At 48.2% G+C, this 26932-nt stretch overlaps 13 protein-coding genes across 13 annotated transcripts; 7 read left to right on the top strand and 6 right to left on the bottom strand.

Moving 5' to 3' along the window:
- Positions 1–323: 323 nt before the first annotated feature.
- Positions 324–1194, bottom strand: N7500_010738 (NuoB/complex I 20 kDa subunit family protein; the record flags this gene model as incomplete). Its single annotated transcript, XM_056681876.1, has 4 exons — positions 324–418; positions 477–832; positions 901–1099; positions 1152–1194. 4 exons carry the CDS (start codon positions 1192–1194, stop codon positions 324–326), a joined length of 693 nt encoding a protein of 230 aa, XP_056527285.1.
- A 637-nt stretch (positions 1195–1831) lies between these two features.
- Positions 1832–2488, top strand: N7500_010737 (uncharacterized protein; the record flags this gene model as incomplete). The annotated part of the gene is made up of 3 exons (XM_056681875.1): positions 1832–1876; positions 1935–2228; positions 2300–2488. The coding sequence occupies 3 exons, from the start codon at positions 1832–1834 to the stop codon at positions 2486–2488; spliced, it is 528 nt and encodes a 175-aa protein (XP_056527284.1).
- Positions 2489–2713: 225 nt separating this feature from the next.
- N7500_010736 (ACP S-malonyltransferase) lies at positions 2714–3748 on the bottom strand (the record flags this gene model as incomplete). The annotated part of the gene is made up of 1 exon (XM_056681874.1): positions 2714–3748. One exon carries the CDS (start codon positions 3746–3748, stop codon positions 2714–2716), a length of 1035 nt encoding a protein of 344 aa, XP_056527283.1.
- A 1142-nt stretch (positions 3749–4890) lies between these two features.
- N7500_010735 (putative nuclear pore complex subunit Nup133) lies at positions 4891–8996 on the top strand (the record flags this gene model as incomplete). The annotated part of the gene is made up of 3 exons (XM_056681873.1): positions 4891–5181; positions 5253–8697; positions 8755–8996. 3 exons carry the CDS (start codon positions 4891–4893, stop codon positions 8994–8996), a joined length of 3978 nt encoding a protein of 1325 aa, XP_056527282.1.
- Positions 8997–9405: 409 nt separating this feature from the next.
- Positions 9406–9815, bottom strand: N7500_010734 (uncharacterized protein; the record flags this gene model as incomplete). Its single annotated transcript, XM_056681872.1, has 2 exons — positions 9406–9652; positions 9712–9815. 2 exons carry the CDS (start codon positions 9813–9815, stop codon positions 9406–9408), a joined length of 351 nt encoding a protein of 116 aa, XP_056527281.1.
- A 1949-nt stretch (positions 9816–11764) lies between these two features.
- Positions 11765–12833, bottom strand: rps1 (40S ribosomal protein eS1; the record flags this gene model as incomplete). The annotated part of the gene is made up of 5 exons (XM_056681871.1): positions 11765–11908; positions 11975–12476; positions 12545–12570; positions 12627–12711; positions 12820–12833. 5 exons carry the CDS (start codon positions 12831–12833, stop codon positions 11765–11767), a joined length of 771 nt encoding a protein of 256 aa, XP_056527280.1.
- A 691-nt stretch (positions 12834–13524) lies between these two features.
- Positions 13525–14085, top strand: N7500_010732 (transcription elongation factor 1 family protein; the record flags this gene model as incomplete). Its single annotated transcript, XM_056681870.1, has 4 exons — positions 13525–13527; positions 13601–13645; positions 13702–13840; positions 13907–14085. 4 exons carry the CDS (start codon positions 13525–13527, stop codon positions 14083–14085), a joined length of 366 nt encoding a protein of 121 aa, XP_056527279.1.
- Positions 14086–14437: 352 nt separating this feature from the next.
- N7500_010731 (uracil phosphoribosyltransferase) lies at positions 14438–15348 on the bottom strand (the record flags this gene model as incomplete). The annotated part of the gene is made up of 4 exons (XM_056681869.1): positions 14438–14489; positions 14546–14717; positions 14775–15133; positions 15194–15348. The coding sequence occupies 4 exons, from the start codon at positions 15346–15348 to the stop codon at positions 14438–14440; spliced, it is 738 nt and encodes a 245-aa protein (XP_056527278.1).
- A 500-nt stretch (positions 15349–15848) lies between these two features.
- On the top strand, positions 15849–18268 carry N7500_010730 (WAPL family protein; the record flags this gene model as incomplete). The annotated part of the gene is made up of 2 exons (XM_056681868.1): positions 15849–18026; positions 18089–18268. The coding sequence occupies 2 exons, from the start codon at positions 15849–15851 to the stop codon at positions 18266–18268; spliced, it is 2358 nt and encodes a 785-aa protein (XP_056527277.1).
- A 682-nt stretch (positions 18269–18950) lies between these two features.
- Positions 18951–19697, top strand: rhbA (Rheb family small GTPase rhbA; the record flags this gene model as incomplete). The annotated part of the gene is made up of 4 exons (XM_056681867.1): positions 18951–19015; positions 19083–19222; positions 19274–19402; positions 19458–19697. Exons 1-4 carry the CDS (start codon positions 18961–18963, stop codon positions 19695–19697), a joined length of 564 nt encoding a protein of 187 aa, XP_056527276.1. The 5' UTR covers positions 18951–18960.
- A 645-nt stretch (positions 19698–20342) lies between these two features.
- On the top strand, positions 20343–22081 carry N7500_010728 (serine--tRNA ligase SES1; the record flags this gene model as incomplete). The annotated part of the gene is made up of 7 exons (XM_056681866.1): positions 20343–20475; positions 20526–20596; positions 20650–20811; positions 20879–21300; positions 21355–21445; positions 21496–21864; positions 21917–22081. 7 exons carry the CDS (start codon positions 20343–20345, stop codon positions 22079–22081), a joined length of 1413 nt encoding a protein of 470 aa, XP_056527275.1.
- A 602-nt stretch (positions 22082–22683) lies between these two features.
- On the top strand, positions 22684–24420 carry N7500_010727 (D-3-phosphoglycerate dehydrogenase; the record flags this gene model as incomplete). Its single annotated transcript, XM_056681865.1, has 7 exons — positions 22684–22964; positions 23029–23336; positions 23395–23984; positions 24038–24080; positions 24133–24191; positions 24256–24337; positions 24392–24420. The coding sequence occupies 7 exons, from the start codon at positions 22684–22686 to the stop codon at positions 24418–24420; spliced, it is 1392 nt and encodes a 463-aa protein (XP_056527274.1).
- Positions 24421–24743: 323 nt separating this feature from the next.
- Positions 24744–26710, bottom strand: N7500_010726 (CDC2/CDK family serine/threonine-protein kinase; the record flags this gene model as incomplete). The annotated part of the gene is made up of 8 exons (XM_056681864.1): positions 24744–25234; positions 25281–25513; positions 25567–25761; positions 25814–26027; positions 26079–26106; positions 26161–26412; positions 26468–26549; positions 26601–26710. 8 exons carry the CDS (start codon positions 26708–26710, stop codon positions 24744–24746), a joined length of 1605 nt encoding a protein of 534 aa, XP_056527273.1.
- Positions 26711–26932: the final 222 nt, after the last annotated feature.

The raw sequence follows: 26932 nt of genomic DNA, 5'->3' as shown, positions 1-26932 counted from the left end.
CTTGTTGGATCATCGTATCGCAAACCTGAGGTCTTCTTGGCAGGTAGGATACAGAGGGACATGTGTAGGTTTATTGAAACCAGTATATGAGACATTTATCTCAATTCTTTTGAATGGATATTCTGACAGGCAAAAAAAAAGGAACAGACCAATCAAAGTGAGAGTAAAAACAAAATATCAGACCTTGAAGCTTGATATTGATATACAAAGTAAAAAAAGACACAAAACTCCACGGCGGTCAGGTTGAATCACTTAAGTTTACCATGCACTGTGACCGAAGAGGCAAAAAACAAAACAGTCCACCATATCATTGGTTTTATAGATTAACGGCGGTACCACATGCGTGTGATTCTGGTGTGTCTCATCTTCTTCTGCAGCTGGAAGATACCGTACATCAATGCCTCGGAAGTGGGTGGGCCTTTGGTTTTGTTAATCAATTGCAACAGCACAAGCGTGAGGGGAGAGGAAATGCTTACATCCAGGCACGTAGATATCAACCGGCACAACCCGATCACAGCCGCGAACGACTGAGTAACTGTAGTGGTAGTAGCCACCACCGTTGGCACAACTGCCCATACTGATAACCCACCGGGGGTCGGGCATTTGATCATAAACCTGGCGGAGAGCAGGGGCCATCTTGTTCGTCAATGTACCGGCCACAATCATAACATCGGACTGACGCGGAGAAGCACGGAAAATGATTCCAAGACGATCCTGATCGTAACGGGGAGTGGAAAGATGCATCATCTCTACGGCGCAGCATGCAAGACCGAAGGTCATGGGCCACAAAGAGCTTTGACGAGCCCAATTGGCAACCTGATCAAGGGTGGTCCTGGGAAATATAAGGTCAGCGGAAGTTCAAGGCGCATGCAAGATGAAAGTCATAGAGGGCGAACGAACAAGGCATATTGCATAGCACCCTCCTTCTTCTCCTGACTGGGCAGAGGCACCTCGCGGCGAACCTTGCCTGACGCGGTCAATTGCTGGGCGCCCGCTGAAGGTTGACGCTCGACTGCTGTCGCTGATTTGATTGACGAAGTCGAGAGGGCCGCCAAGGGTTGGGCACGGGGAAGAGCAGCAACGAAACGGGGTCGCGCAGCTGTTTTCTATTAGTGAATTGATATTACCATCGAGGTGAAGAAGATCCCTACCGGACAGGGCGCCAGAGATGGCGGGCCTCGCCATCGGAAGCATCTTGAGAAAAGTCTCTCCGGTGGAGGAGGAATAACTAGAATAATAGGTCGTGATCCCGGAGGTGTAAGAGACAAAGTAATTACCGCGGCCGGTGGCGACAGGTAATAAGGAATCACAAGAGGTCAGAGGTGGCGGGCTCCGGGTAACTGCAAGACAAGGAGAACCCCAAAAAGGTTCCGATTCCAAAGTGGAAGAAGATGATGTACACGGACGGTTTGAGAGAGATGATGTAAGCTATTGCCTCACAGTTTATTGGCTCAGTGGCTGTATTTCTCGGTCACAGAACGTGGTATGGTAAAAGCGGTGAGATGCTCGTAAATCCAATTGCCTGTGTGGTCATTGGCTCTAAGCGCCTTTTGCTGCCTGGATGCCTGAACGCGTCTCCTCCATACGTTAGGCCGCGGGGGATTGGAGACGACCACTCCACTACTGTTTACACTTGATTGCAACCCCGTCCTTTGAAAGGGCTGCTCGATCTTAGAGCACTGTGCAAGTGATATGGAGCGATAATACCTACCCAGATTAGATATTTCACCCGATCACAGTGTCGAGACAAGGGAATCAGTCCCTAGACTACAAGAGCTCAAGTGATTGCGCCCATTTCGGATAAATCGTTGCTTCAAGAGCTATCTCAGTGATGTCGGGTCCCAAAATTGCCTGCATTGGCGTGATTGGGAAGGCAGTATGTATCACTATGTCAGCTTGTCGTTCCGAAATTGCTCATACTAACTCCATTGCAGGATAATCCTCTTCACATCTCCCTATTTCCCCCGTATTCAGATTCAACTATCGAATTCTCCTTCCTACTGAACTCCTGCCTCGACATCTTCGACATCCGCTGCAAACAAACATCCATTGATCAAGACCTAGGCTTGTTACATGCAATTGACGAACGGCTTGCAGCTTATGGATGGTTGACAACCACGGGAGTAAAACTATTGATCATTGTGGATTTATTCGGCCAAGAAGAGGCCAGTGCTGGAAAGCAAGCAGGTGCTGCGATCAATGGTCTGAGAGATTCCGACGTTAAGCCGGTATGTTCTTCCTCTACGCTCGGCGAATGGTTCATCTCTTGAAAAGCCTCTAATCTAACCACTGAATACAGGCATTCCGCGCTTTACAGAGTGCGTATATTCAGCTTTTGCAGAATCCATTCTATTCCCCTGATGACCACGTACCGATTCCTGGGAACACGGCTTCTTCTTTGTCAGCTTGCCAGCCAATCTCTAACCTAAAGTTCCTTGCGGATGTTAAACGTATTGGGGATTTGTGGGCTCCAGGTATTTCTCTGTAAGGAGAGTGCCAATGACAGCATTGAGGATACAGATAAAACCTAAGTCGACCAGTTTCCCTAACTTATATTCGTATTGGACAGCACATTCGCACCAGACTGCTCGGACAATAGCTATATTTCTTTAGCCAATAAAACTATGGGCTTCCAGCTTGTATGGTGTAAAAATCATGACAATTTTGATTTTAAAACAACAGACATTAAAAATATGATTGAATGGTCATCATGCTAGTTCGGGTTGGGATCCTCAGTTTCGACCTCAGTCTGCTCCAGGGCAACCATGATCTCTGACATTTCACGAGGGTCGCAAACAGCCCATACGCCGCCACCTTTGGTGTCAACTCTCCCAACCTCTTTGCCAACCAGATTCCTGCCGACCTTTCCTGGTCCAATTCCGATCCAACGCCTCACACCTCGCTCCTGATGAAGGTAGCGGATGCTATCCCACCATCTCACTGTATCAGTGCACTGTCTTGAAAGTAGATCTTTGATATCTTCCTTGGACTGGAAGGGCAAGGCGGAAACATTTGATATGCATGGAATTGATGCCGGGAATGTGATGTTGATTTTTTCGACAGCATCTCTCATATAATCCGCAGCTAGCGCCATAGCAGGGCTATGAAACGGGCTGTCACTTTTAAGTCTGACAGCCCGTGGGTCGTGACCTCCAAATTGGCGCATTTGAACCAGAAGGATTTTGATTCGGTCAAGACTACCGCTTAGCACGATTTGATTTTTCGAGTTGATGTTTGCGACCGCCACTTGTTGAATTGGTGGGACCCGATTGTCCCTATCGATTTCAATACCTGGTGATTCGAGGCCAATGAATTCCTGAACAGTTCGAAGCAGACCCTCCAGGTGCTCGGGTTCACAGAGAAGTGCAACCATGCCATATGTTTCACCTGATTGTTTGGTCAAGTGGCGCGTACACTGGGCCATCATTTCAGCTCGACCACGAACTAATTGTAAAGCGTCCCCGAATTCAAGATAGCCTCCGGCAACCAATGCGGAGAATTCCCCGAGGCTATGTCCAAGCGTAACATCGACCCGAGATTTAGTGTCAAATCCGAACTCCTGCTCCAGAACACGAAGTATCAGAACTGATATTGCCATAACTGCAGGCTGCGAATTTTCTGTCTTGTTGAGCTTCGAGTTGGGGCCATCGGATATGATACTGGATAGTTTGAAGCCGAGGGTGCTATCCATCTCGTCCAAAACCTTAGCCGCGGTATGAGGGAAACTTTCTATCCAGGCGTTGGCCATGCCAACCCTTTGGACTCCATGCCCTGTTGTGTATTAGCGGTCTTTTGAGCCTCGGAGGTAAATCAGGATTGGGGTCGGCACGAACCCGGGAAAAAGAGGGCAGTGTGCAGGTCTCGTCTTAAGGGTAGGGCATTAATGTTTGTTGATCTCGAAGGTGTAGCTGAAACTTTTGATGCGACATGCACAATGGATCTTAGTCGGAGGCGACATCTGGGGTGCGACAAGTGTGGGAGCATCATCTCTATAGTTGCAGCCCTAAGCAACCCTTGGGGGCCTTGATCTTGACTTTATCAACACAACATATGAGCATTGTGGCTAAGTCTTAGTCGCGAGGGTGAGATACGCTATCCCATAGAGCGAGTGGGTGTTGTTCTTCAGTCCATGCTGATGTTATAAAAGGGAGCAGTGAACTCCGCGTGGGGTTAGATGTGGAATTCACGTGAGCTCTTTTTTCGGGGTAATCGGCTATGCAAAGATTTCCACCTATAACCATCAACTGTACACCTAGACTCAACTATAGATCTACAATGTAGCTTGAATAGGTCTTATATATCGATTCTGTTCATATTCCAGAACAATCAATACGCATATGCTTGCCTACGGACTTGCACCTCATATAGTATAGCTAAATACCTAATTGAGATTGGTGTACTATTGTATGCTATTGGTATTTGTTCAATACCCGACGATTGCCTAAGTATACAGAGCACATATTTCAATAAGCAGATTAGGCTCAACTCATATAGAACATCATTTGAAATATGATTATAGGATAGATTTGGATCCTGGGTACCCTCTATGAAGCACACACGTACATGAAAAATATATAACATAAAACCTAACGTACAATGAGTACACGTAACTTATACAAGCATTGTAACGACCTGTACAACAGGGCATTGTCTCACCGCCTTCGGACAAACATCCTCGATTGTTATTGACCAACCCTATCGGCTGCTATCACCGTGCTCCAATTCAAATCCATCTTCTTGGGAGAGCTTTCTTCTCCCATTATCTTCATTTTTCTATCCTCCCCGACGTTGTACCAATCTTGAAGGGTACATCGGACCCCCAAGGGTCAACAATTTTGAAGCTTTCGCCGGCTAGCGTGTGCGCGACTACAGGTTGCATACATATTGAAAATGTTCGTCCCTAAAGCTGGTGGTCGCAATACTCGTCGACGCCAGCGAACAAGCTCAGATGACTCTGTCAACCCACCAAAGGCCAAGAGACAGCGCTCCGTCCTGCGACGCCCAGACGAATCCCCTTCCGATACCAACCTTGGGCGTGAGCTCGCAAAATTACCAACCCCCACTGCGCCAAATGGTGACACTACCCCTGCGGATCAGATCAACACCGAATCGCATCTATCAACCCGTGTTGTGAAACAAGGCGATGTGCCTGGAAACAATAATGAGGGGACAATAGTTCTGGTGGGTTGCTCTTATCTTTGCGCGTTCCTTTAAATCACGAAGTCCAAAGTGCTAACTTTCTGATTTCAAAGTCAAGCACCGATTTTTATACCGTTGAGCAACTTCCGTCTTTGCCAGATCAAATCCGTGGCTTACAATCAGGTATCTTGGATTCCATAGCGTTTTCTCACCTTGAGTTGCGGTTTGTTGACACTTACCCTTTAAAAGCAGAACCACTCAAGTGCTTTTTCGGATCTGGTCATGCTCACGCACTAGCTTTGACTCGCTCGCATGCTATCGTTTGGCCTTACTCTACACCAGCTTCCTCCCCATCTCCGTCGGAGACGTTCACCGTGTCAATTCCGGAGTCTTGCCGAGACCCCCAAGGCGCCGTTCCACTCGGAGTTCTGTTATCCCCGGCTACAGGAGACCACCCCGGGCTCTTAGTGATCATTCCTTCCACAGGGAAAGTCATTTATTGGGAAACTGTGTCCAGTGCCGCGTCGTTGGGCTTATCCAGACAAAAGCAGAATGGCATCCAAGGATCCACTCCTGGCATGCTTTCCGGCGAGTATGCCACGGAAATACTCAATGCGGAGCCTTCGGGAATTATTGCTATATTCTCGTCCGGGCGAGTAGCACACATCACTTTGAGGGACCCCCAGGGAAAGCCTTCAGTGCTCGTGAATTTCCTCAGAAGCAATGCAGGGAGTGGAGGCGGTGGAATTTTCGGGGGCATCAAGAATGTATTTGCAGGCGGGTCCTGGAGAAAAGAGGTCACTGCCGTTCGAGCCGGTGGCTCCCACCAACGCGGGCAACGAGATGTCATTATTGCTACTTCGACCGGACTAGTTGAAATATGGGACACGCATTGGAACCACGGGAATACGCTAAAAAAACGATACGATCTTAAGGACGAAATTCTGGCGGCCCTCCCCGAAAACCATACGAATTCGGCAAATGACCCAGAGCTCAAAGTCGTGGATTTTGCGTTCTCTACTCTGCAGTCTTTCAACGACGCTGTTCAACTTTCCGATGGATCCTGGCGCCTCTTTCTGGTTGTTAGGTCTCCTCAATGGTTAGAAACTAGGGAGCTATTCGTGGTTCAAGTGCACTTGTCAGGAAACGAATCTCGTGTTATGTCAACACATGCCGTGGATCTTCGCCATATTTCTGCCTCCCTGCTCGAAACCTCAAAACCCAAGATATTTGTGCCGAAGCCAGAAGAGACCGCATTCATTCTCATTGGTCAATCTCTTGTAATCTTGTCGTTGACAAGTGTCGAAGAGAGTCCATCCTCACAACTGCTTCTCGATTCCAACAAGTTGCCTCTACCTTTCCAAGACATCATCCACTTGCGCTCTGGCACAGGCCACGAAATATTGGGGTCTGTCTCAGAGGACCAGTCGAACGATACACCTGGCGCAGCATGTGTGCTCATGCTTCGGAATTTCGGTGTTATTCGCGTGACGACTCTTCCTCGTCCTGGAACAGAACAAGATGTCGAGGAACCTCAAGTCACAGCGAAGCACAAGCTTGAGCAAGCGGTTTTCTTTGGCGCCATGGCAAAAAATCCGTTGAATCTATCCAGCGAAGGCGACTTGAATTTTCCTCCATCGGAAATGGAGCAAGCTTCTTTGGAAATCTGCAGGGAGCTACTCCAATCCAACACTCGCTTCATTCCCACAACCGCTATTTCACTAGAGCAAAATCTTCGGTTGAGGGCAAAGGCACTGGATGACCTTGCCTCATTGCTGTCACGCCAAGGTAATCCTTTGAGTCGACCGGCAAAGTGGGAGTTGCTGTGGGCTGCGGAAAAAATTGCGGCACAAAGAGCCATGTGGAAGATTCAAGAGGCCTGCAAGATCAAAAATGGTGACGAGGAGCCTTTCCTCAGTCATGTCATAGGATCCATGCACGATAAATTCAAGACTCCAATCAACCCCCAACATGGAGAGACAGATCCGGTGCGACAATGGTTTTTGAGAGATTCTTACCGCGTGGAGCATATCATCCCATGGATCAAGAACGCAATCAAGACAGGCCGGGGCAATACTTCCCACCCTGCGCGTGCATTGTCAGAGAAGATCCTGGCGGCCAGTGAGCTGTTTCTGGCAGTCACAGAGACTGCTTTCCGATATCGCGATGAGCACGCTATACTTTATGGCCTTCGTGAAGACTTCCTGGAGGACGGTGTGCTTTCCGATGGATATGAAGATCTTCCCGAGTTCTGGACATCGAGAGGTGTTGGCTACTCTGCAGCAGGGCATCTACTCGATTTAGAACTGGATAGTTGCCGGTCATGGAAAACACCCGCATCGGCTGCAGATACCCCTGACGCACACGTATTAAATCAAGTTGCGAAAAACAGCTACCGACACCTTCGTGTGATTGGTCAAATGCATCGCGAACGAACTCGTTGGCTCTCTGCACAAGGAGACCCCAAATTAATGGATGAGAGTGTCTCGATCGAGCAGACCCACGTCGAAGATCGCAAATGGCAACTCTTCAAGCTGGCTGGTATCGACCATCTCGCCGATGCTGTCGAGTTGGCAGAAAGCTTTGGAGACATGGGAGCGCTGGTCGAGTTGATCATCGAGCTTCAAGACCAAAAAGCAAACCAACATCCGCGCACAGAACCCCCAAGTGATGTTTCCAAGCAAACTGAAATCGACGCCGACCAATTGATCGCCAAGTACTTCGACAAATTTGGTGACCAATGGGCGGATGCATATTTCTCCCGGCAAATCGCGATGGGTTATCCAGGAATTCTGTTTACCATGCGAAAATACCAAACTGCCATCACTCGGTACCTTCGAAGTAATCCCGCATATGCTCGCCTGAGCTGGATTAACGACGTCACCGGCGAAGATGACTATAACACTGCCGCAGCTTCATTGGAAAATCTAGCGCTTGGTGAAAAGGACTTGTGGAGCCACCGGGTAGAAATCTCTCTGGCCAAGCTAGGCAAACTAGCGACGCAGGAGCGAATGGATTCTCCCGTTGTGAATCCTACTCTGCAAGAGGATGTGAAACGCCTTGATGACTACGTTGAGGTCGATGGGATCCAAGACATTGTTTACGGGCATATCGAACCTATCCTGCAAGGCGCTATTGACCGAAAGGCCGAAGTCGAACTAGCGGTCGGTCAATACGGAGATCATATCTTTGAAGATCGGCCCTCGCTTCATGAAATATTGAGCGACGCACTCTCCACCTTGATCGACCGGCAGGTTGTCGGTGCCGATGGTCTGATTGATATCTTGACGCTGATGGGTCCTGCTCAGCTCGCAGATGATGGAGAGAGCGAGTTTGTACGAAGCGAGTTCCATCTTGCCTTGCAGGTTCTTGACTTTGGACGATATGGCCAGCGAGACCCATCGTACCTCGCGGCTTTGCAGAGGTTGATCTGGCGACGGTGCTTGATCAAAGATGATTGGGTAGCTCGGGGCAAAGCTGCCGAGGGGCTCAACGGCAATGCACACAATTCGGTTGCCGACACAGCACTCTACCGATCACTAACTGCATGCTTGGCAGGTGAGTCTGTTCCAAACATAAACACCATTGACTCTCGATCTAACGTGGTATGTCTAGAACCCCGAAATGCTGGTTTGAACTCTCTCTACACGCCCCTCTCTCCCGCGGAGGCCCTGATGACTGATTCCGATTCCGAAATTCTTGTCTCACGATTCCGCCCAGAGCAAAAGTCTCGTGTGGCGTCCGATCTTAAGACCGAAAATGACATTTTGCGCGAGTGCATTGAGGTCGGAAAACTTGATTTCTGGTTCCAGAACCTCCGGGAAACTGCAGAGGTCCACATATCACCCCCCAAATAGACCTATGATTGACGGTGAAGGTGCTGGAGCAAACGATTGAATTTCCTCGACAATTGAGGCGGGTTGGGGTTGAAATGGCGTTTTCGATATTGTTCCTCTGTTATCCAGTGGCCAATGGGTCATAATATGTTGTATGTATGAAATCTCAAGAGATCTTTCAATGTTGTAGTGTTTAAGGCCTTCAATAAACCTCAAATCTACGTTGTATTTGATCACAGACTCTCGGTCTCGGTGAAATATGAAAATTATTTTGATTCAGGTTGTTTTCTCATACTGTCATACAATAGATATTGGTTCCCCAGGTCACCGAGTCATGGCCCTTGAGGTTACCTTGTTCATGCTCCGGCTTACTTAGCATCCAGATATTGGATTGGAGTGATCACATCTCCACAGCCATTGCCGAGTCTACCTAATACTTCCTTCCCTCGTGATCAGCCACGCTATCACTGCTGCTAGCACTCTCGACCTTGGTCACGGCATTACCATTCGCACCCATGTCCTTGTCCTCAAGAAGTTCTTCCTCGAAGACAGGCTCTGGTTCAAAAGTCTCGAACTTGGTGTTGAAATCGGCCAGACCCTGGGTGCTACTGTTGGATCGACGTCTAGCATTGGCAAAGGAGTAGTCAGTGTCCTGCATTTCATCCCCCGATCGGCCCCTGTGATAGTGTAAGTATTCGCTCGATGAAAACAGACGGTCCTGGGATGGATTGCTTACCAATTGCCTTTGCCACCTCCGTCTTTCTTTGTCTTGCGAGGGTCAGCGTCAGTTGGGCCCGACTTTGCAAAGTAGCGTGGTATATTGTCACGGATACCCGTCATGCCTTCGGTTTGGTGCTCGCGGTCGTTGGATTTGTGTGAACGAGTCACTAGGAGTTAGGTTTGTTGAGTCAATAAAATGGCCGGTGAATTGAGAGATGGCAAGTATACATGGGTCAATGCCAAGATATCTTCTTATAGGTACTTACTGATTTCAATGTAGATGTCTGCTGTCAGAGTTGATGAATTGCTCAAGATATGGAAAAGAGGAAAAGCAGAAAAGACAGGGGAAAGTGAATGACATGCAATCAAGAGGGGGGCGTAGGACCCGTGACCTCATACCCCGAAGGGAATGCGGGGACAACCTTATTTCCTCTTACGGAAGACCTACATCACGTATATAGACATGTATGAAGACGTAGGCGAGATACATTAGTATTGGAGGAAGACATCTACCTCTTGTTCCCCTTGCCAATTGTCAAGAGTCGAGAAATTGCCCCGAAATATGGAACCATTGCTATATACTTCATACTTGGAGGGTAACTAGCATGTCAACTTGGCAAACAGTATAAGACAGTTGATTAATACATATGATAAACAGTGACTTGGCCTGCTGCAACCTACTTGCGTCTGTATTTTCCATATGTACGATAATTCCATCCGCTGAGATCTACCGATTATATATTGTTCTGCAACCCAATGCTTTATTATGTATAGAATATGTAGAGCTCCACCAGCATTATAAAATGACAACTCTAGTCTCAATGTCTAAGAATTATGTCATTTCTCTTCCCCCGGTGTCATATTCATCTCATTTAGGCGTCCTGCAAAGGTACTTATGTAACTCATTGACAACTGTCACCCAATGAAGATCTTTTCCCTCAATGTCCCTAACGAGCCTATACGAGAAGACCAAGTTCGAACAGAAGTATGCTGTATAAAGATTTTGACTTCCAATTTTAAGCAACCTTTGTACTCAACTCAAGTGTTCCTCCCATTCTTGCTACATGTTTAGGAGTTCCTACCGGACAGGCATGTCCTCATCAACATGAACATGCAGGCCACCTGTATTCATGACCTTGGAATTTGAACCACCTATTTCGTACTTCAAATTCAGGAAACAGCCGTGGCCAGGTAGGGGCTTGACATCAGAAAGGATACCGAAGCTTGAGGGGTATTCTCAGATAGTACATGATCTGCTGAACTTATACTTGGCACGCAACCTGGGAACAACACATCAATCGATCCTGTATACAAGCAATTTCACTCTGCAACAATTATTCATTATACCTCAAGGACTGGATTCATTTCAAGATTGCCTTCAACTCCCCAGGAAACACTTTGATAACACCCGGGACTAAGTTCCTTCGAGTCTAGCGGGGAATTTCACGGCAGAGAAGAGACAGAGCGGAGTCACCAAGGAGACAGTCGTCCTATCAAAACGTATTGACATGCAATCACTGTGGTCACAAGGCTACCAATGAATCTCTCTAATGTTTTATCCATTATATCCACTTTAGTGCATCTCTTTCTCTTTAGGCCTAGGACCTCGAACACCCAAATTATAGACGGCAGGGTTTTATTTCGTAGCGCATTCATCTCTCAGAGATTGGCAACCTAGGACATTGGAGTACGGTCTCTCATTGAAAAAAAAAGAAAAAATAAAAAAAAAAATCAAAAAAACCACATTAGACGAGTATGTATGATGGGGGCGAGTGAAGTACTGACGAAGAAATAAGGTCATTTAGATGCACCAAGCATTACACTCCCGAACAACCAGGTGGGTCTACACAATACACCTTGCTACGCGGTAGCAGAAAGATTATTGAACATGAATGAACTACTACCCTCGAATTTTTGGGATCATGTCTAAGACTGGCAACGCGTAGCTAAAAGTTCCACGCCAGTTCGAATCTGTCATACACGTTTGAACTTTTTTCTTTTCCTATGACCAGAAGACAATGATTTGTCCCGGCTGACCAGTACGTGACACCACTTCATTGACATAACCTTTAAACATTCTCGAGAACGGTCTCCTTGAACTCACGCTCAACCTTCTGGCCCTTGTCGTCAGTCGCGGACTCGCCGTGCAGAGCAAGGAGAGCACCGAGATCGAACTTGGGGGACTTCAGGAGCTTAACCTTGCGAATGTGGACCTGTAGAAGAGATCTGTGTTAGTAACCCATATGTACCCGTCTCCAATATCGGGGGATCAAACGAACATTCTGCAGGGGGTAGATGCCCTGGGTGGACTTCTCGATCTCACGTCCAATAACCTCGGGGATGAGCTTGTGGGTGAGCTGAGACAGAGTGCAAGTAGAAGCCTCGCGCTGGATGATCTCGACCATCTTCTTGCGAATGGCACGGATCTGGGAGGAAGCGGCGTAGGTGGTCTTCTTGATCTGGTTGGGGCGTCTCTTGGTGAAGGCAATGGCGAACAGGCGGAGGAGGTAGTCGTCAGTGGTCTTCACGGTGATGTTGGCCTCAATCAGACTCTGCCACTTGCGGACAAGAGAACGGAGCTTGTCGGTGGTGAAGTCGAGACCGTGGAAGTTGGTCAGGCAGTTCTTGCCCTGGATCTCGTCGACGCGGAGCTTGACCTTGCGGAAGGCGTGGTCCTCATCGTTCTGGAGGTCGGCGAGGGAGACCTCGAAGATACGGCCCTTGAGGGAGTCGTTGGCGTTCTTCAAACCGCTGGTGCGGTTGACCAGAGTCTTGCCGACACTGATAATTCCGTTAGTCAATCCAACTCAAAAGAATTCGCCATGTTCGATTCGGGTGGTGTTGCATACTCGCGGGTCTGGAAGGTGGAAGGAGCCTATGGAGAACGATTAGCATGGTGCACAAGGGATTAGTGAGAGGAATACAACACACCTTCACGGAGTACTCGTCCTTGCGAGTGAAGGGGTCGACTGTGCGCTTCTTGATACCCTTCTTACCCTTAGATAAACGCTTGTTCCTGAACGATGAGGATTAGCCGTCCGTTCGTGAATTCAATGGATGCCGTAGATGCGCAAGTAATTCGATAAATGGAAAGTAGGAAAAGGATGAAGAATAGGGCGCTTACTTTCCAACAGCCATGATTGCGAGTCGTATCTGTGTGTTGTTGGAAGACAGACAAAGGTATCGCACCGCGCGCTCAGAGGGTTTCGACACTCGACTGGGAGGGTTGAAAACCCACAGAAAACTCGGCTAAGCGAGTGCGCGGGCCCTAGCTGATTATGTCATACACTACGATCATGTGATCGAACATTAAAAAAAAAGGTCCACTTGGGCACATGACTGTCATTATGTCATCATACAGTCCCGACTGCGTCTGTCAGATTACATGGGGTATTAAATCCATTGGATGTCGTAGATCCTTCGTCGTTACAATAGGCCTTGGACTATTGGCGCTAAAATGTTCCTTGTGAATTTCATCTACAACTATACCTGTATGTGTCGCATTGGTAAAGCATTTGCCAAAATAGATCCTCTTTCCTCAGTCAATAGTGAAATCCCTCCAATATCTCAAATCACACAATATAGACTTTCATACAATATCATAGTGTAGTGTGTATTGTACAATGTAGATCGTAGTGGGAGTCGCCACCAACTGACATCACATATCGGAATATGGGGGCTTATTGTTCCGATTCTAAATTAGGCAAGTAGCCTTGGCATTCATACCGCGGGCCTACTCCTGCTCACTGCGCGAGTTGACACTTATTGCTTCACCTTTCTTCTCATCCCTTCTTATATTTCAAATCCTGTGTCGCAGGTTAATAAAAACATGGTATGTGCCATCCAAACCCCCTTACCTGACTGTCCCGATCATCCCGACCGTGGATAGATGTTGATTTCTACAGGGCAAGCGCAAGAAGTCAAGCTCAAAGCCCCAAGGGCCCAAAAAGGTAAGTGAATCAGAAGTCGCCAAGCTTAGTACCGGGGCACTGACCATACCAAATAGCGGGAACCTCTTGCTACCACCTTCTCTTGCCTCTTTTGCAACCATGAGAACTCTGTGATCGTCAAGTTAGACAAGAAGCTTGGCCTAGGCGATCTATCGTGCAAAGTTTGTGGCCAAAAGTTCCAAACTGGTATCAATTGTGAGTTGATAATTATCTCATATCATCAGTCCCAACTCTTCCAACTAACACAAATTCTTTTCAAAGATCTCTCTGCTCCCGTGGATGTATATTCGGATTGGGTAGATGCATGTGATGCAGTTGCGAAGGATACTGCCAACCAGTATGACGCGCCGAACCCGAGCCAGTTGGGACAAAGAGGGATCAGCAGGCAGGGTATTCCAGAAGAGACGGGGCAGGGCGATGGCTATGATGATGACTACTGATGGGATGACGGCGAACGGCGCATTAAGACATATCAACAATAATTGAGTGAGATTCTTGTATGTACATGGTATTTGACATTCTTGCTGCATATTCTTGTTGCATATGCTTATCATATATCCCAAACCCCAAGAAGTGTCTCACTTATCTAGACCAACCATCTAGACCTCTACTCCCACTACCGGCCATCACGTCAACTCTGAATAGGTGACTTGTATGGCGACGTGGAAGTGCCTTGTGGCATCTGAAACAGACCGAGCAATGGATGGATAATGGGAATACTGAGTTTCTCAGAATTTCCAGGTGATCATTTAACCACCGATGTTCCTTTCGACATGGTAGGAAACAGCCATTTTACATAGAGTAATATCTGTCGCCGAAATCTCCCAGGCCAGGGATAATATACCTATCAATCAGTCAGCATATGGCATTCACAACATTTAAGGGGTGCAATATTCTCACTTCTTCTCGTCCAATCCTTGATCAATGAAAGAGGTCACGACCCGGAGCTTAGGGAATCTCTCCGCAAACTCAGCAACACCAGACGGGCTAGCAATGAGGTTGAGGAAAAGGATGCGTTCCTCAGGAACACCTCTCTCAATCAGTGTCTCGACAGCCAGAGTTGCAGAACCACCTAATGAAAGAAGATCAGCTGAGTGGCAAGAGGCATTGCGGAACAATCTCAACTCACCGGTTGCAAACATAGGGTCAAGAAGAAGGACCCAGCGATTAGCAATGTCAGTAGGGAGTTTATCGTAAAACAGTTTGGGCATGCAAGTCTCCTCGTCGCGCTGGATGAGAATTTTTCCAATGCGAACGGATCGGCAGCAGTCGCGCAATCCTTGCTCCATGGCTTCACCGGCACGCATAATAGACACACCACAGATCTTTCCTTCAAACTTGACACCCAGGTAGGACCGTCCAACGGGGGTAGTAATGGACTGCTCCACAACGGGGAGGTGGTTCAAGCCTTCCTCCACCAACAACCGAATAATGCGGTTAGAATAGAAGATGAAATCGGCACGGCTTGTTCTCTTGTCTCTGATCATCCTATTTGTGGTACAAAATATGAGTTTAGGGTTACCTTCAATGCAGAGAATGGGTCCTCACGTCAAGAGAGCAATCAACTGGGGTGTTTGAGGTAGCACGTGGACATTGTCGTAGGAGACTTCCTTTGAGACAGTTGCGGTAGGCTTCTCACCATCGGGACGATACAGAGGACCAACACCCTGCGCAGGAGAAGGACCTGTCTCTTTGGTAGCCATGATTTTGTTGGGTCCGAAGATGTGTGTGTGAGAGTGGGTCGTAAGACTAAAGAAAAAAAAAGAGAAGAGAGGTTAGAGAGTTGGAAGCGAAAGATCACCGAGAGTAGAATGGAGTACCTTTTTAAATCCAAGTGTCTAGAGAGAGAGAGGGGTATAAGAAGAGACCTAATGCCTTCAAAGCCAAGAGCGGGGAAGTATGTAGGCCTGGGTTTTTCTCTTATCTCTTTTTTTCCCTTCTGTATCGTAAGGGAAGCTATACCGCAGTGGGTGATTCTGCCCCATCTCACCCCCTCCGCCTCTTATCGGACTTCCGTTCACTTATCTCTCTTCTTAAGTAATTGGCCTCTTTGATGACTGCGCCACATCCTTTGTGCATAAGCTAAGGGCATGGCTTCAATCTAGTCGATTCAATCCAATTGCTCGGCATTGCCCTTTGGAGATTGGATTTTCTGGTCTAATTGATCGCGTGCGCGTGCGCCTCTGGACCCTGTGAATTCAAGATGGACAATTCACACCCTCGGAATCGACGACTCGTAACCTATGGCTTCGCTGCCAAAAGTCAACCTCCATCGATTACCGAAAATCCTGTCCGCTTATCTACCTCTAGAACAACCAAAGAAATGCCTGTGCCAAGGCCGTCGCGTCTCTCACGGCCATTCTACGCCGGATTGCAACGCGACAAGAATGGAGATAAACCGTCTGGATCGGTGGAAACGACTAGGACTCGAGCGCTTCCACAATCAAAACCTATCACAGAATCCAACGTGTATGACTTCCCTTCTTCAGACGATGAGCAGATGTCCATGATTCAGAGAAAGCGAAGGCGATATAGCCCTGATGAAAGTAAGGCCGTTCCTACGACCAGGCGATCGATGAAGCCAAGCGAAACAGACAATGAACATCGTAACATGTCACAACAAATGGGGACAAGGTCCCCGGATGTCCGGAGGCCATTGGTCAAAAAGCCAGAAGCTGATCATGGGACAAGCTCTGTGAGATCGACAAAGGCTGGGAGGTCTGTGCGGAGCCAGACTAAGGTATCTGCTCTCGATCATGAAATGGAAGTGTCAAACAAGGAGAGTCTGGGGAACGAAGATGCAGAGTCCGTGCGAAAAAGTTCGCCGGAAATCAATCAGGGCTATGCCACCAAAGCGAACATTACCCCTGGTCGAAAGAGATTGATTGACTCACTTGGGATCACCGAAAACCCAGCTGAAAGTTCTTCAGCGGTTGAAACCTCAACAGAGAGCTCTGCTGGTAGCCAGCCATCTCCGAATCCAACATCTCCCGGCCGAGCTTCGCCAAGTGCGGCTGTGAATGAGCGTCCTGTTGAAACCCACACTCAAGGCTCCCCTGCCTCAGCCCCATCTCATTTACGAGGCTCCCGAGTCACTTATGCACGCCAGCGCTCCTTTTTGGATGACATGATTATGCCAGAGGATTCTTCGACGGAGCATGCTTCTTCTGGCCCGAAGCACCGCTCTCAGTCTGTGCAACGTCAGTTAAATTACGAAGCTACTTCGAGTGCCCGTTTGATTGTGCCAAATGAGGAGATCAATGAGGATGGATCTGTTCGAAGCATTCATGAACTCAGACAAGCTGGGGGAAATGCTCGTTATCGAGGCGCTGTCGAATCCATCTTTGAGGATATCGAAGATCCACAAAATTCGTTGACGGGTCAATGCAATGCCTTCCTTCAACTATGTGGTAAACTTCTGGATACGGGGCTCAAGCGGCGGTTTATTGAATGCAATTTTGACAAAAGGCTTGTCGATTGTCTGTCCATGGACCTTCAGGTGGTCCCCACTATTTTAGCTTTCTGTGCCTACGCGCTCGGATCATCGGATGGACACATGTCTTATGTCCTTGCAACTTCCGCCTGGCCTAGACTCCTCGATGCATCGCCTGCCTTATTGAGCATACAAGACGATATACTAGTGGCCGCAAAAGCTCAAGATGGCGGTCTTTCTCGGCCTTTGCAAAAGACACTGCAGAACACTATTCCACAAATAGCTGCTATGCTGTTTCCTGATACTGCGTTGCCAAAATTATCCCCATGCACTTTGGCATTGTATTGCCTAAAATCGACAATCTCCACAATGCAAACCAAAGGCGAGAGTCCTAGCCTTTCCACGTCTCTTCTGAAACCTTTGGTTCAAGCGCTCGTGTCCGAAAGCCAACGTTGTGTTTCGTTGGAAAAAATACACCCGGAAAGCTCCCAGATCCTGTGCATGGGCTTTTCAATCCTGGAAGCTTCTACTGCGTTGGCAGAGTCGTTCACAAAAGAGCATTGGGATATCCTAGACCCGCTCTCTGAGCTGCATAGCCTGCTCAGTTTGGAGCCAGACATTGTCAGCCAAATACAACCCCTCTACATTCGACTTATCTTAAACATCACCAACAGCAACCCCCTGCTTTGTGATAGATTCGCAAACCCGGAGGTGGTTGGGGGGCTGGTCCACATTGTCTCTGCAAACTTTGGTGATTTGACTGAAGATGCGCTTAGACAAGCGAATAATTCTCTGGACAGCGTGATACTGGCGCTTGGAGCACTTATCAACCTGACTGAACAGAGCGAAGCATCACGATCAATTTTTCTTCGCTCTGCTGGTTCCCCGAGGCCTTTCCTCGATGAACTTTTGCATTTATTCATGACTCATGTCGATTCCATCTCCTCGGTATGTTTTTCACTTTTTGGATTCCTTGTTTGCCGACGCATTAGACTGACTGATCTGCTTAGGCTCACTCGGTCTTGGAAGTACACCACAATGTTGCTGTAGGATATTTGGCCGTACTTTTACTAACACTCAGTTTGGATTCTGATACTCGGTCCAAAATCAAGAGCTCACTCGCCCCCCAACGGATTAGCAGCAGTGATATCTACCGTCGAGGAATTCCTGCAATACCATCAGAAGATTGAACAAGATATCTCCAATTTTCCAACCCAGGGACAACCAGCGACCGGGTTCCTGTCTAGATTACAAGAACTTATCACTCGGGTTCGACTGGCGGAGTAATGATGCGCGTCCCGTGCCATACATGCGTTGCTTGACGGCAGACAATTGCGCGCTCGGTCTTTTCTATCGGCCTATTTCTAGAGTCGGTGGCGTGAATTTCTTGGTCTGTTGGCAGCCTTTGATACCCCTTTTCCTTCTCGCTTTTCATTGAGCCATTTACGCTAGAATGGTCCACATGCATATCCACCTGGGCAGATGTCCACCACTGATTATTGAGATAGCCATGAAATAATGATCTCAGGTCGAACCAGACCTCAATTAAGAAAAGTGAGATTTAGTAAATACCTGTTCCACACAGCACTTTATAAAGAATTGCCGTCACAGAACGCACAGGCTATCTTGTAGAATGCCCAGTCCTGGAGTTGGAGAAACCGCCGTTTGCATTGTTTGCAGCTTACAAGGAGTTGGAGCTCCGCATGCTTCGAGGGATTTGCCACCCCCCGACGACCTCATTTCTGGACAGGTCCCATTTTGTTTCTGAATAATTTGTTGATCCAGTTTCATCAATCAAAAGACCCCGACTATTTGACTGTATTACCATCTTTATCTATTATTCACATTGGTGGTATAGCTTAGTCTTACCACACCGCACAAGATGCCTTCCGCGCCTAAGCAGAGGAAGATCGCAATCGTTGGCAGTCGCTCCGTGGGTAAGAGCCCATAGTTCATATTCCACATCGCTCTAATTGCGAAGAATTAACACTCATCTGTCATTAGGTAAATCATCCCTCACGGTTCGATTTGTCGAGCACCACTTTGTGGAAAGCTATTACCCTACAATTGAGAACACATTCAGCCGGATTATCAAGCACAACGGGCAGGACTATGCAACTGAGATCGTCGACACTGCGGGACAGGTAGGCAACCTCTGTGCGAGATACTGATTGTTTACTGAGGCCATTCTACAGGACGAATATAGTATCTTGAACTCCAAACATTTCATTGGAATTCATGGATATATTATTGTCTATTCAGTGACGTCGCGCCAGTCATTTGACATGGTGCGGGTGATTCGCGACAAGATCCTGAACCACCTTGTCAGTCCCTTCCCACGACTGGCGCACACAAACCAGCATCTAATCTTTTCTCTAGGGGGCGGATGACGTACCGCTTGTGATAGTAGGAAACAAGAGTGATCTCAAGCCCGATCACCGCCAAGTCACCCTCGATGACGGACGGCAATTAGCGGAGGAGCTCAACTGTGCTTTCACCGAGGCCAGCGCTTTCCTTGATTTCAATGTCTCGAAAGCCTTCGATCTCATGATAGGAGAGGTTGAGAAGTCTCAAAACCCCTCACAACCAACCGGTAACAACAAGTGCGCTTTGATGTAATACGGATGTCTACTACTGGAACGCGTGTGATTCTCCCCCGGGGATGGTAAGCGAAGCCATCTCTGGATCTCTGGATCTCTGAGTCAAGAAACATGAAACATCTCTTTCATTGGAGCTGACAACACTATACCTTGCTCTTTCGATGTCCACTCAATTCAGATCTACGGATGTGTTGTTTGCTGACTCGATTGTTGACTTAGAGATCAATAACGCCAATTTGATAACACCAACTTGATGGCTTCTTTTCGGGGGCCCTCTTCTTTTGGCTCTATTTCCTTCGTCTACTGTGTCTTTCTGGTGGAACATTTGGGTTATTGCATGAATAATGAGTTTTAGGGTCGGATCAGGGAACATGGATCGGTACCATGCATAGAGTAATGAATCTCAATTTAAAGAGGCTTCTATAACTTGGCAAAGTATCGAATTATATTGATCTATAGGAATATCCGTGGCCATAACCAGCCTATTTGGAAGTAAATATATTGGGGCACGTTGGAGCACCCTTATCGATTAAGTAATGCGACCCCTCGAGGCCCAAGTGCGTGTATCCACGCACTTTGATTTTCCTCGTTTTTACCCCTCCACAATTTGAGTCACTCCTCTACCACTTGGATTCCCCTGAACCTTTGAACTCCAATCGCCAATATGCTGGACCTTGCCGACTTTGTTACTGAACGCGGTGGTGATATCAAGAAGATCAAGGAGAGCCAGCAGAAGCGATTTGCCCCGGAGGAGACCGTTGATGAAGTTGTCGCGCTCTATGAAGAGGCACGACGCGGTATGGGTCTTTTCTTTTCGAGATTAGCGAAATCTTACTGACAGAAATAGCTCGGTATGAGGTCACACAGATGGGCTCTCAGATCAATGGAGTCCAGAAGGCAATTGGAATGAAGAAGAAGGTAGGCATTTACCCGCCAGTCTAAATTATACGGGGATGCTTATTCGTTCTTAGAACAAGGAAGACGCAACCGAGTTGCTCGCACAAAAGGCCGAACTCGAGACAAAGAAGAAGGAACTTGAGGAAGCTGCTATCGCCAAGGAACTTCAGCGCGATCGAAAGATTCGCACGATTGGAAACTACGTCCACGAATCCGTGCCTGTGAGCAACGATGAGGTAAGGGTCTCTTAGTTGCCTAGCATTTGCACGCGCTGCGAGACTAACGAGGGAATTCGGTCTACAGGCGGACAACAAGCTCATCAAGACATGGACACCCGAGAACGCCGAAATGCAGAAGCCGGGCTGCCTCTCCCACCACGAAGTGCTGACTCGTCTCGATGGATATGACCCAGAGCGTGGTGTCAAGATCGTTGGACACCGCGGATACTGCTTGACGGGCTACGGTCTTTTCCTCAACTTGGCTCTGGTCAACTATGGCCTGGAGTTCCTTTTCAACAAGGGCTACACCCCTAACCAGCCCCCTCAGTTCATGCTCAAGGATCTCATGGCGAAGACTGCGCAGCTCGAACAATTTGACGAGGAGTTGTATAAGGTTACTGAGAGCGAGGATAAGTCGACCGACAAGTACCTCATTGCTACCTCCGAACAACCATTGTCTGCTCTGCACGACAGCGAGTGGCTCCAGGACAAGGACCTGCCCATCAAGTAAGATTTCTTGGTCACCTAGGATCAAGTCTATTTTGCTAACAAAGGAAACAGGTACGCCGGTTACAGCACATGTTACCGCAAGGAGGCTGGATCTCACGGTAAAGATGCCTGGGGCATCTTCCGTGTTCACCAATTCGAAAAGGTTTGGATAGATCCAAGCGTCCTGGATACTCAAGTTCTAACCCCATGCAGATCGAGCAGTTCGTTCTTACGAAGCCCGAGGATTCATGGCAAGCATTTGAGGACATGATCAGCACTTCCGAAGAATTCTACCAGTCCCTGAAACTTCCTTACAACATTGTCGCCATTGTCTCCGGCGCCTTGAACAACGCAGCATCCAAAAAATACGATTTGGAGGCTTGGTTCCCATTCCAGCAGGAGTACAAGGAGCTCGTTTCTTGCTCCAACTGCACCGACTACCAGTCCCGAGCTCTGGAGATCCGGTACGGCGCGAAGAAGACCACCGATATCAAGAAGACTTACGTCCACGCACTGAACTCCACCCTGTGCGCAACGGAGCGCACCCTCTGCTGTATCCTCGAGAACTACCAGAAAGAAGATGTAAGTGGCGAAGATCGATCGGTTCTTAAGACAGCAGCTCACTATCTTTTAGGGTATCGAGGTCCCCGAGGTCCTGCGGAAATACATTCCTGGTGCTCCTGAGTTCCTTCCTTACACCAAGGAACTCCCCAAGGGCAGCACATCCACCAAGGCCAAGGGCAAGGCCACCAAGGGCACCGATGATGCCACCAAAAAGATGCAAGATCTTCAGGTTTAAGGAGATATCCCATGTACCTTGAAATATAAATTACAAATTACGATGGTTTAGTTTATGATTCATAGGCATAAGAAGAATGGTCGGCCGCGTACGCGACCATGTGATGCCCCAGGTTTCGGCTTTTGGCTTTTGACCTTGACTCTAGGACTACACATGTAGTTTGATAGCTACAATATACTCCGTAGCCGTATAGTAGACCGTCAAGCACGCAATTGCCCAAAGCAGATAAGCTCAGTCGACATGTGATCCTCATGTGATTGGCCAGAGCGTTGGAAAAAAAAAAAAAAAAAAAAACGCCCCGCGATGCCCCTCCAGAAACTGAGTAGATCGAATAGACAAAGAATGTGAAGGCACTAGATCTCAACATTTATCTATATCAATAGAATTACTAGCTCAATATACTAATCACACTTATACTGTATGCTGTGTATGCTGAAATTGATAAATTCTCGAAACCAGACCGAGTCCGGTTCCGGAGACCTTGGGGGGGGGCTTACTAAATTCTATTAAGAGTCATACCTGGGGCCATGTGGTCCACCCCGTTCACATCCTCATTGTTCTTCATTGTTCCTCTTCCCCTCTACACACACACACACACAATCATGTCAATCGCAAGAGATATCCGTCCTCGTCAGGATGAAGCGGCCTTCCTCGCTACCTCCCCTAGCGCCTCCTTCAATTCCCCATCCAGCCACAGCTCTGTCCTGAACCGTACGGTTCCAGTCAATGCTAAGCCTCTGAAGCCTTTCGCCACAGAAGATATCAAGGTCCTGCTTCTGGAGAATGTCAACCAGACAGGCCGTGATATTCTTTCCAAGCAAGGCTACCAGGTCGAATTCCTCAAGTCTTCCCTCTCAGAAGATCAGCTCATTGAGAAGATTCGGTGGGTCCCATTCAAAATCACCTTCCAGTGACTCACGAAGCTCATGAATTATTTTGTATTACAGTGATGTCCACGTCATCGGTATTCGCTCAAAGACCAGACTCACCGCACGGGTCTTGAAGGAAGCTAAGAACCTTATCGTCATTGGTTGCTTCTGTATCGGTACCAACCAGGTCGACCTCCAATATGCCGCTGAGCAGGGTATTGCCGTCTTCAACTCCCCCTTCAGCAACTCTCGCAGTGTCGCCGAGTTGGTCATTGGTGAGATGGTCATGCTTGCCCGTCAATTGGGCGATCGCTCCAACGAGATGCACGCTGGTACCTGGAACAAAGTGAGCAATGGTTGCTGGGAGATTCGTGGAAAGACCATCGGTATGTGACGTTCTTCCAACTAGTCCCGTTATTTCCGGGGTTTGTGCTGACCGCTCAGGTATCATTGGATATGGTCACATCGGTGCCCAGCTGTCCGTATTGGCTGAGGCAATGGGAATGTCCGTTATCTACTACGACGTGCTCAACATTATGTCATTGGGTACCGCTCGCCAGGTGGCCACCTTGGATGAGCTCTTGGGCGAAGCCGATTTCATTACCTGCCACGTTCCCGAGATTGCCGAGACCAAGGGCATGATTGGAGAGCCCCAGTTCGAAAAGATGAAGAAGGGAAGCTACCTGATCAACGCCAGCCGAGGAACCGTTGTGGATATCCCCGCTCTTATCGACGCCATGCGCAGCGGTAAGGTTGCTGGTGCCGCTCTCGATGTGTACCCCAATGAGCCCGCTGGAAACGGCGACTACTTCAACAGCGAGCTGAACTCCTGGGGAGCTGATCTGCGCTCCCTTAAGAACCTTATTCTGACCCCCCATATCGGTGGAAGTACCGAAGAGGCTCAGAAGGCTATCGGTGTCGAAGTTGCCCAGGCTCTGGTCCGATATGCCAACGAGGGTTCCACCCTCGGTGCTGTCAACATGCCCGAGGTTGTCCTCCGTTCATTGACAATGGATGAGTCTGACCACGCTCGTGTAAGTTTTCGAATGCACTCATCCGGTTTTTCATTGATACTGATTATTCCTAGGTTATCTACATCCACAAGAACATTCCTGGAGTGTTGAGGAAAGGTATAGTAGCTTTGATTCAAATTACTTGATCTTATAACTGACAATGCCACAGTCAACGAGATTATTGGTGATCACAACGTCGACAAGCAAATGACCGATAGCAGAGGCGATGTAGGTTTATTCGTGCTTTCTATACAAAGGAGTAAGAGAAAAAAGCAGAAACTAACCATTATAGGTTGCCTATCTTATGGCCGATATCAGCAATGTGGACATCGCCACGCTCAAGGATTTGTATACCCAACTCGAGAGCCTTCCTTGTGAGATCATATCCTTCCTCTTTCGCGTGAGCTTGAAGCTAATAATCCCTCCAGCTCGTATCATGACCCGTGTGTTGTACTAAACAACCGACCCTAAAAAAAAAACCAAGCTAGCCTCCGGGCTGTGATGCTTTAATCAACTTAAAATAGATGAGTCTTAGAACTCAAGCTCAATTGCAATGGGACACTCTCAACGAGGTTTCAGGAAATCACAAGATTGCAATTGCCAATTCATGAGTATATTGAGTTGGATACGACTGATATAAAAGCCGTTGAGTGTACATTTTGTGAATACCATGCACCATTTACTAGAGAAAAGCTATGACATGAATGTTTTCGTTTCCATTTTCATTTCAATTCCCATCTGCCATCTGTCCACAAGGATTGACTGGCCATGTAGAATGCATTAAGTGAGAAATCGCTGAAATATCATGACCCTAACCTCGACTCCCGTCTCTAAGGCCCGGACTGCGGCTTCTTCTCCTTGAAGGAGGTTCCCGGCGGTAATCACGCCGACTTGTTGAGCGCCAATCGGCACTTGAATGCGAGGCGTGCTCGCCAGAGTCTCGTGAGCGATCGTGCCCGCGGTCACTACCACGGTCACTGCCGCGGTCATTGCTGCTATAATTCGGAACATAAGAGTCCAGATTCCCCGATCTGGCCCCTGCACGACCTCCTTGTCCGAATTGATTTCGGCGATCATCCCGCCCGTCAGGTCTATTCGATTGCGACCCATCCCATGGCGGGTTGGTCGGTATGGGAGGACGCGGAGGTAATCCGGTATCTCTTTGTGTAGGCGGGAAGGGCCCGCGACGTTGCGGGTTTCCATGGTGCCCATGGCCCCCATGGGTTCCGGGTGCAACGGGTCTGCCGCCACGGGCGGCACCGGGGACGCGGCTATGGCGGGAGTCTGGTCCGCGAGAACCAGAGGTTGGCCAGCCACCATTGCTTTTCTCGGAAGCGGGTGGGGGCACAGGGGGCATTGGTACCCGCTGGCTGCGGAACTTCTTTCGGTCGAGTTCGTGGGAGTCTGCGAATTGAGGGATTTCGCCGGGTCGTGCTGGGAGTGGGTGGGTGGTAAAGTAAGGGTGTTTCAATGCATCCATAGCATTGATGCGCTTTCTCCAGTCTAGTTTGAGGAGTTCGCCTAATAAAGATATAGCTGCTGGGTTGAGGCTTTTGCATGGTTAGTTAGGGGTCTGAGGCTTCTTGAGAGAAGAGTAACATACTCCTTGAAGAAATTATGGAGGTTCCCGCGCTTGATGCCGAAGTTTTTCACGCCCTCACAACCCGGAAGTTGACTCCATCCGGGCATATTCTCCTCAGTAGGAGTGCCCACAAGACTGAATATCAGTTCTGCTTGGTTAAGATCGCTGTTTCCAGCGAGGATCGGTTTGCCCTTGAACATTTCACCAAAGACACAGCTATGAGACATTAGAAGATGATAAACATGGCCGACAGAAATGGAGGACTCACCCAACTCCCCACAAGTCGATGGCCGTAGTGTATTTTCGTAGCTGTAACAACAACTCTGGAGGGCGGTACCATCTTGTGACAACAAGCGCGGTATATTCTCTTTTGGACTCTCCTCCTCCTTTTCCGGGTAGTGGAGGGGCATCATCGTAGGGTCGAGCAAGACCAAAGTCAGCGATTTGGAGAATTCCTCCGTTACTAATTAGAAGGTTTGCCGCTATTCATTTTGTCAGCTCAGAATTGTGGCATGTCACTATTCAACACCCACCTTTCATATCACGATGTAGAATGCGGTTCTGCGATCTTGTTAGACAAATGTTGCATGGATGGGTGTTTCAAGACAATCGTACTGCATGCATGAACTTAAGCCCCTCGAGGAGTTGCATCAAGTAGCATTTAATCTGTGGTTCTGTGAAATGAACTGCCGGGTTCTCCAGGAGTCCTGATAAGTCATGTTCCATGTACGGAAATACCATATACATGCTCGGCTTTTTACGTCCCTCGCCTTTGCCTCGCTCAATTGACATTTCCTTGAGCCGCAAGATGTTTGGGTGTGAAAGCGCCTTCATCAATTTGATCTCTCGGATGGCGGTAATGGGAAACTAGCAACAAGGTTAATTTTATGGCAAACAAACAACAAACGACCAGTAGACTCACGCCTTCCTTCTCGTGGTGCATTAGGATCTTTTTTAAGGCCACAATCTTCGTGTCCTTCTTAGACCTTGCTTTGTAAACCTCGCTATTCACCAGTCAGCCGGTTTCTTTTGGATGATAGCGCTGCCAAACTCACCCGAATGTTCCTTCGCCAAGCTTGTCGAGAAATTCATAATCACGAATGTTCGAACAACCAGAGAAACGAGCCTGGCCATTTTCGTCCTTTTCCAGGGATTTTATCTCCATGCTGAATCGGTGCTGGCGCTGGTCCTCCTGGTGGCGGGAGGTCGATCGCACTATCCGTATATTAGGTCACAATGGATTGACGACCGTCGTCAAGGTATTTGGTATGGTTTAGTTTGATGTTGCGTCAAGATAGACGGAAGGTTCGAGCAGTCTTCGGAGACAGAGGATTGTGGAAAAGTGTCAAGGTAAATTAGCGGTAGTATTCTCGGAGAGAGACAAGGG

The sequence above is a fragment of the Penicillium coprophilum genome (assembly GCF_028826855.1).
Source record: "Penicillium coprophilum strain IBT 35676 chromosome Unknown utg000007l_segment0_segment0, whole genome shotgun sequence".
In the NCBI taxonomy this organism is placed as follows: Eukaryota; Fungi; Ascomycota; class Eurotiomycetes; order Eurotiales; family Aspergillaceae; genus Penicillium; species Penicillium coprophilum.
This window is presented reverse-complemented; position numbering and strand designations above follow the sequence as displayed.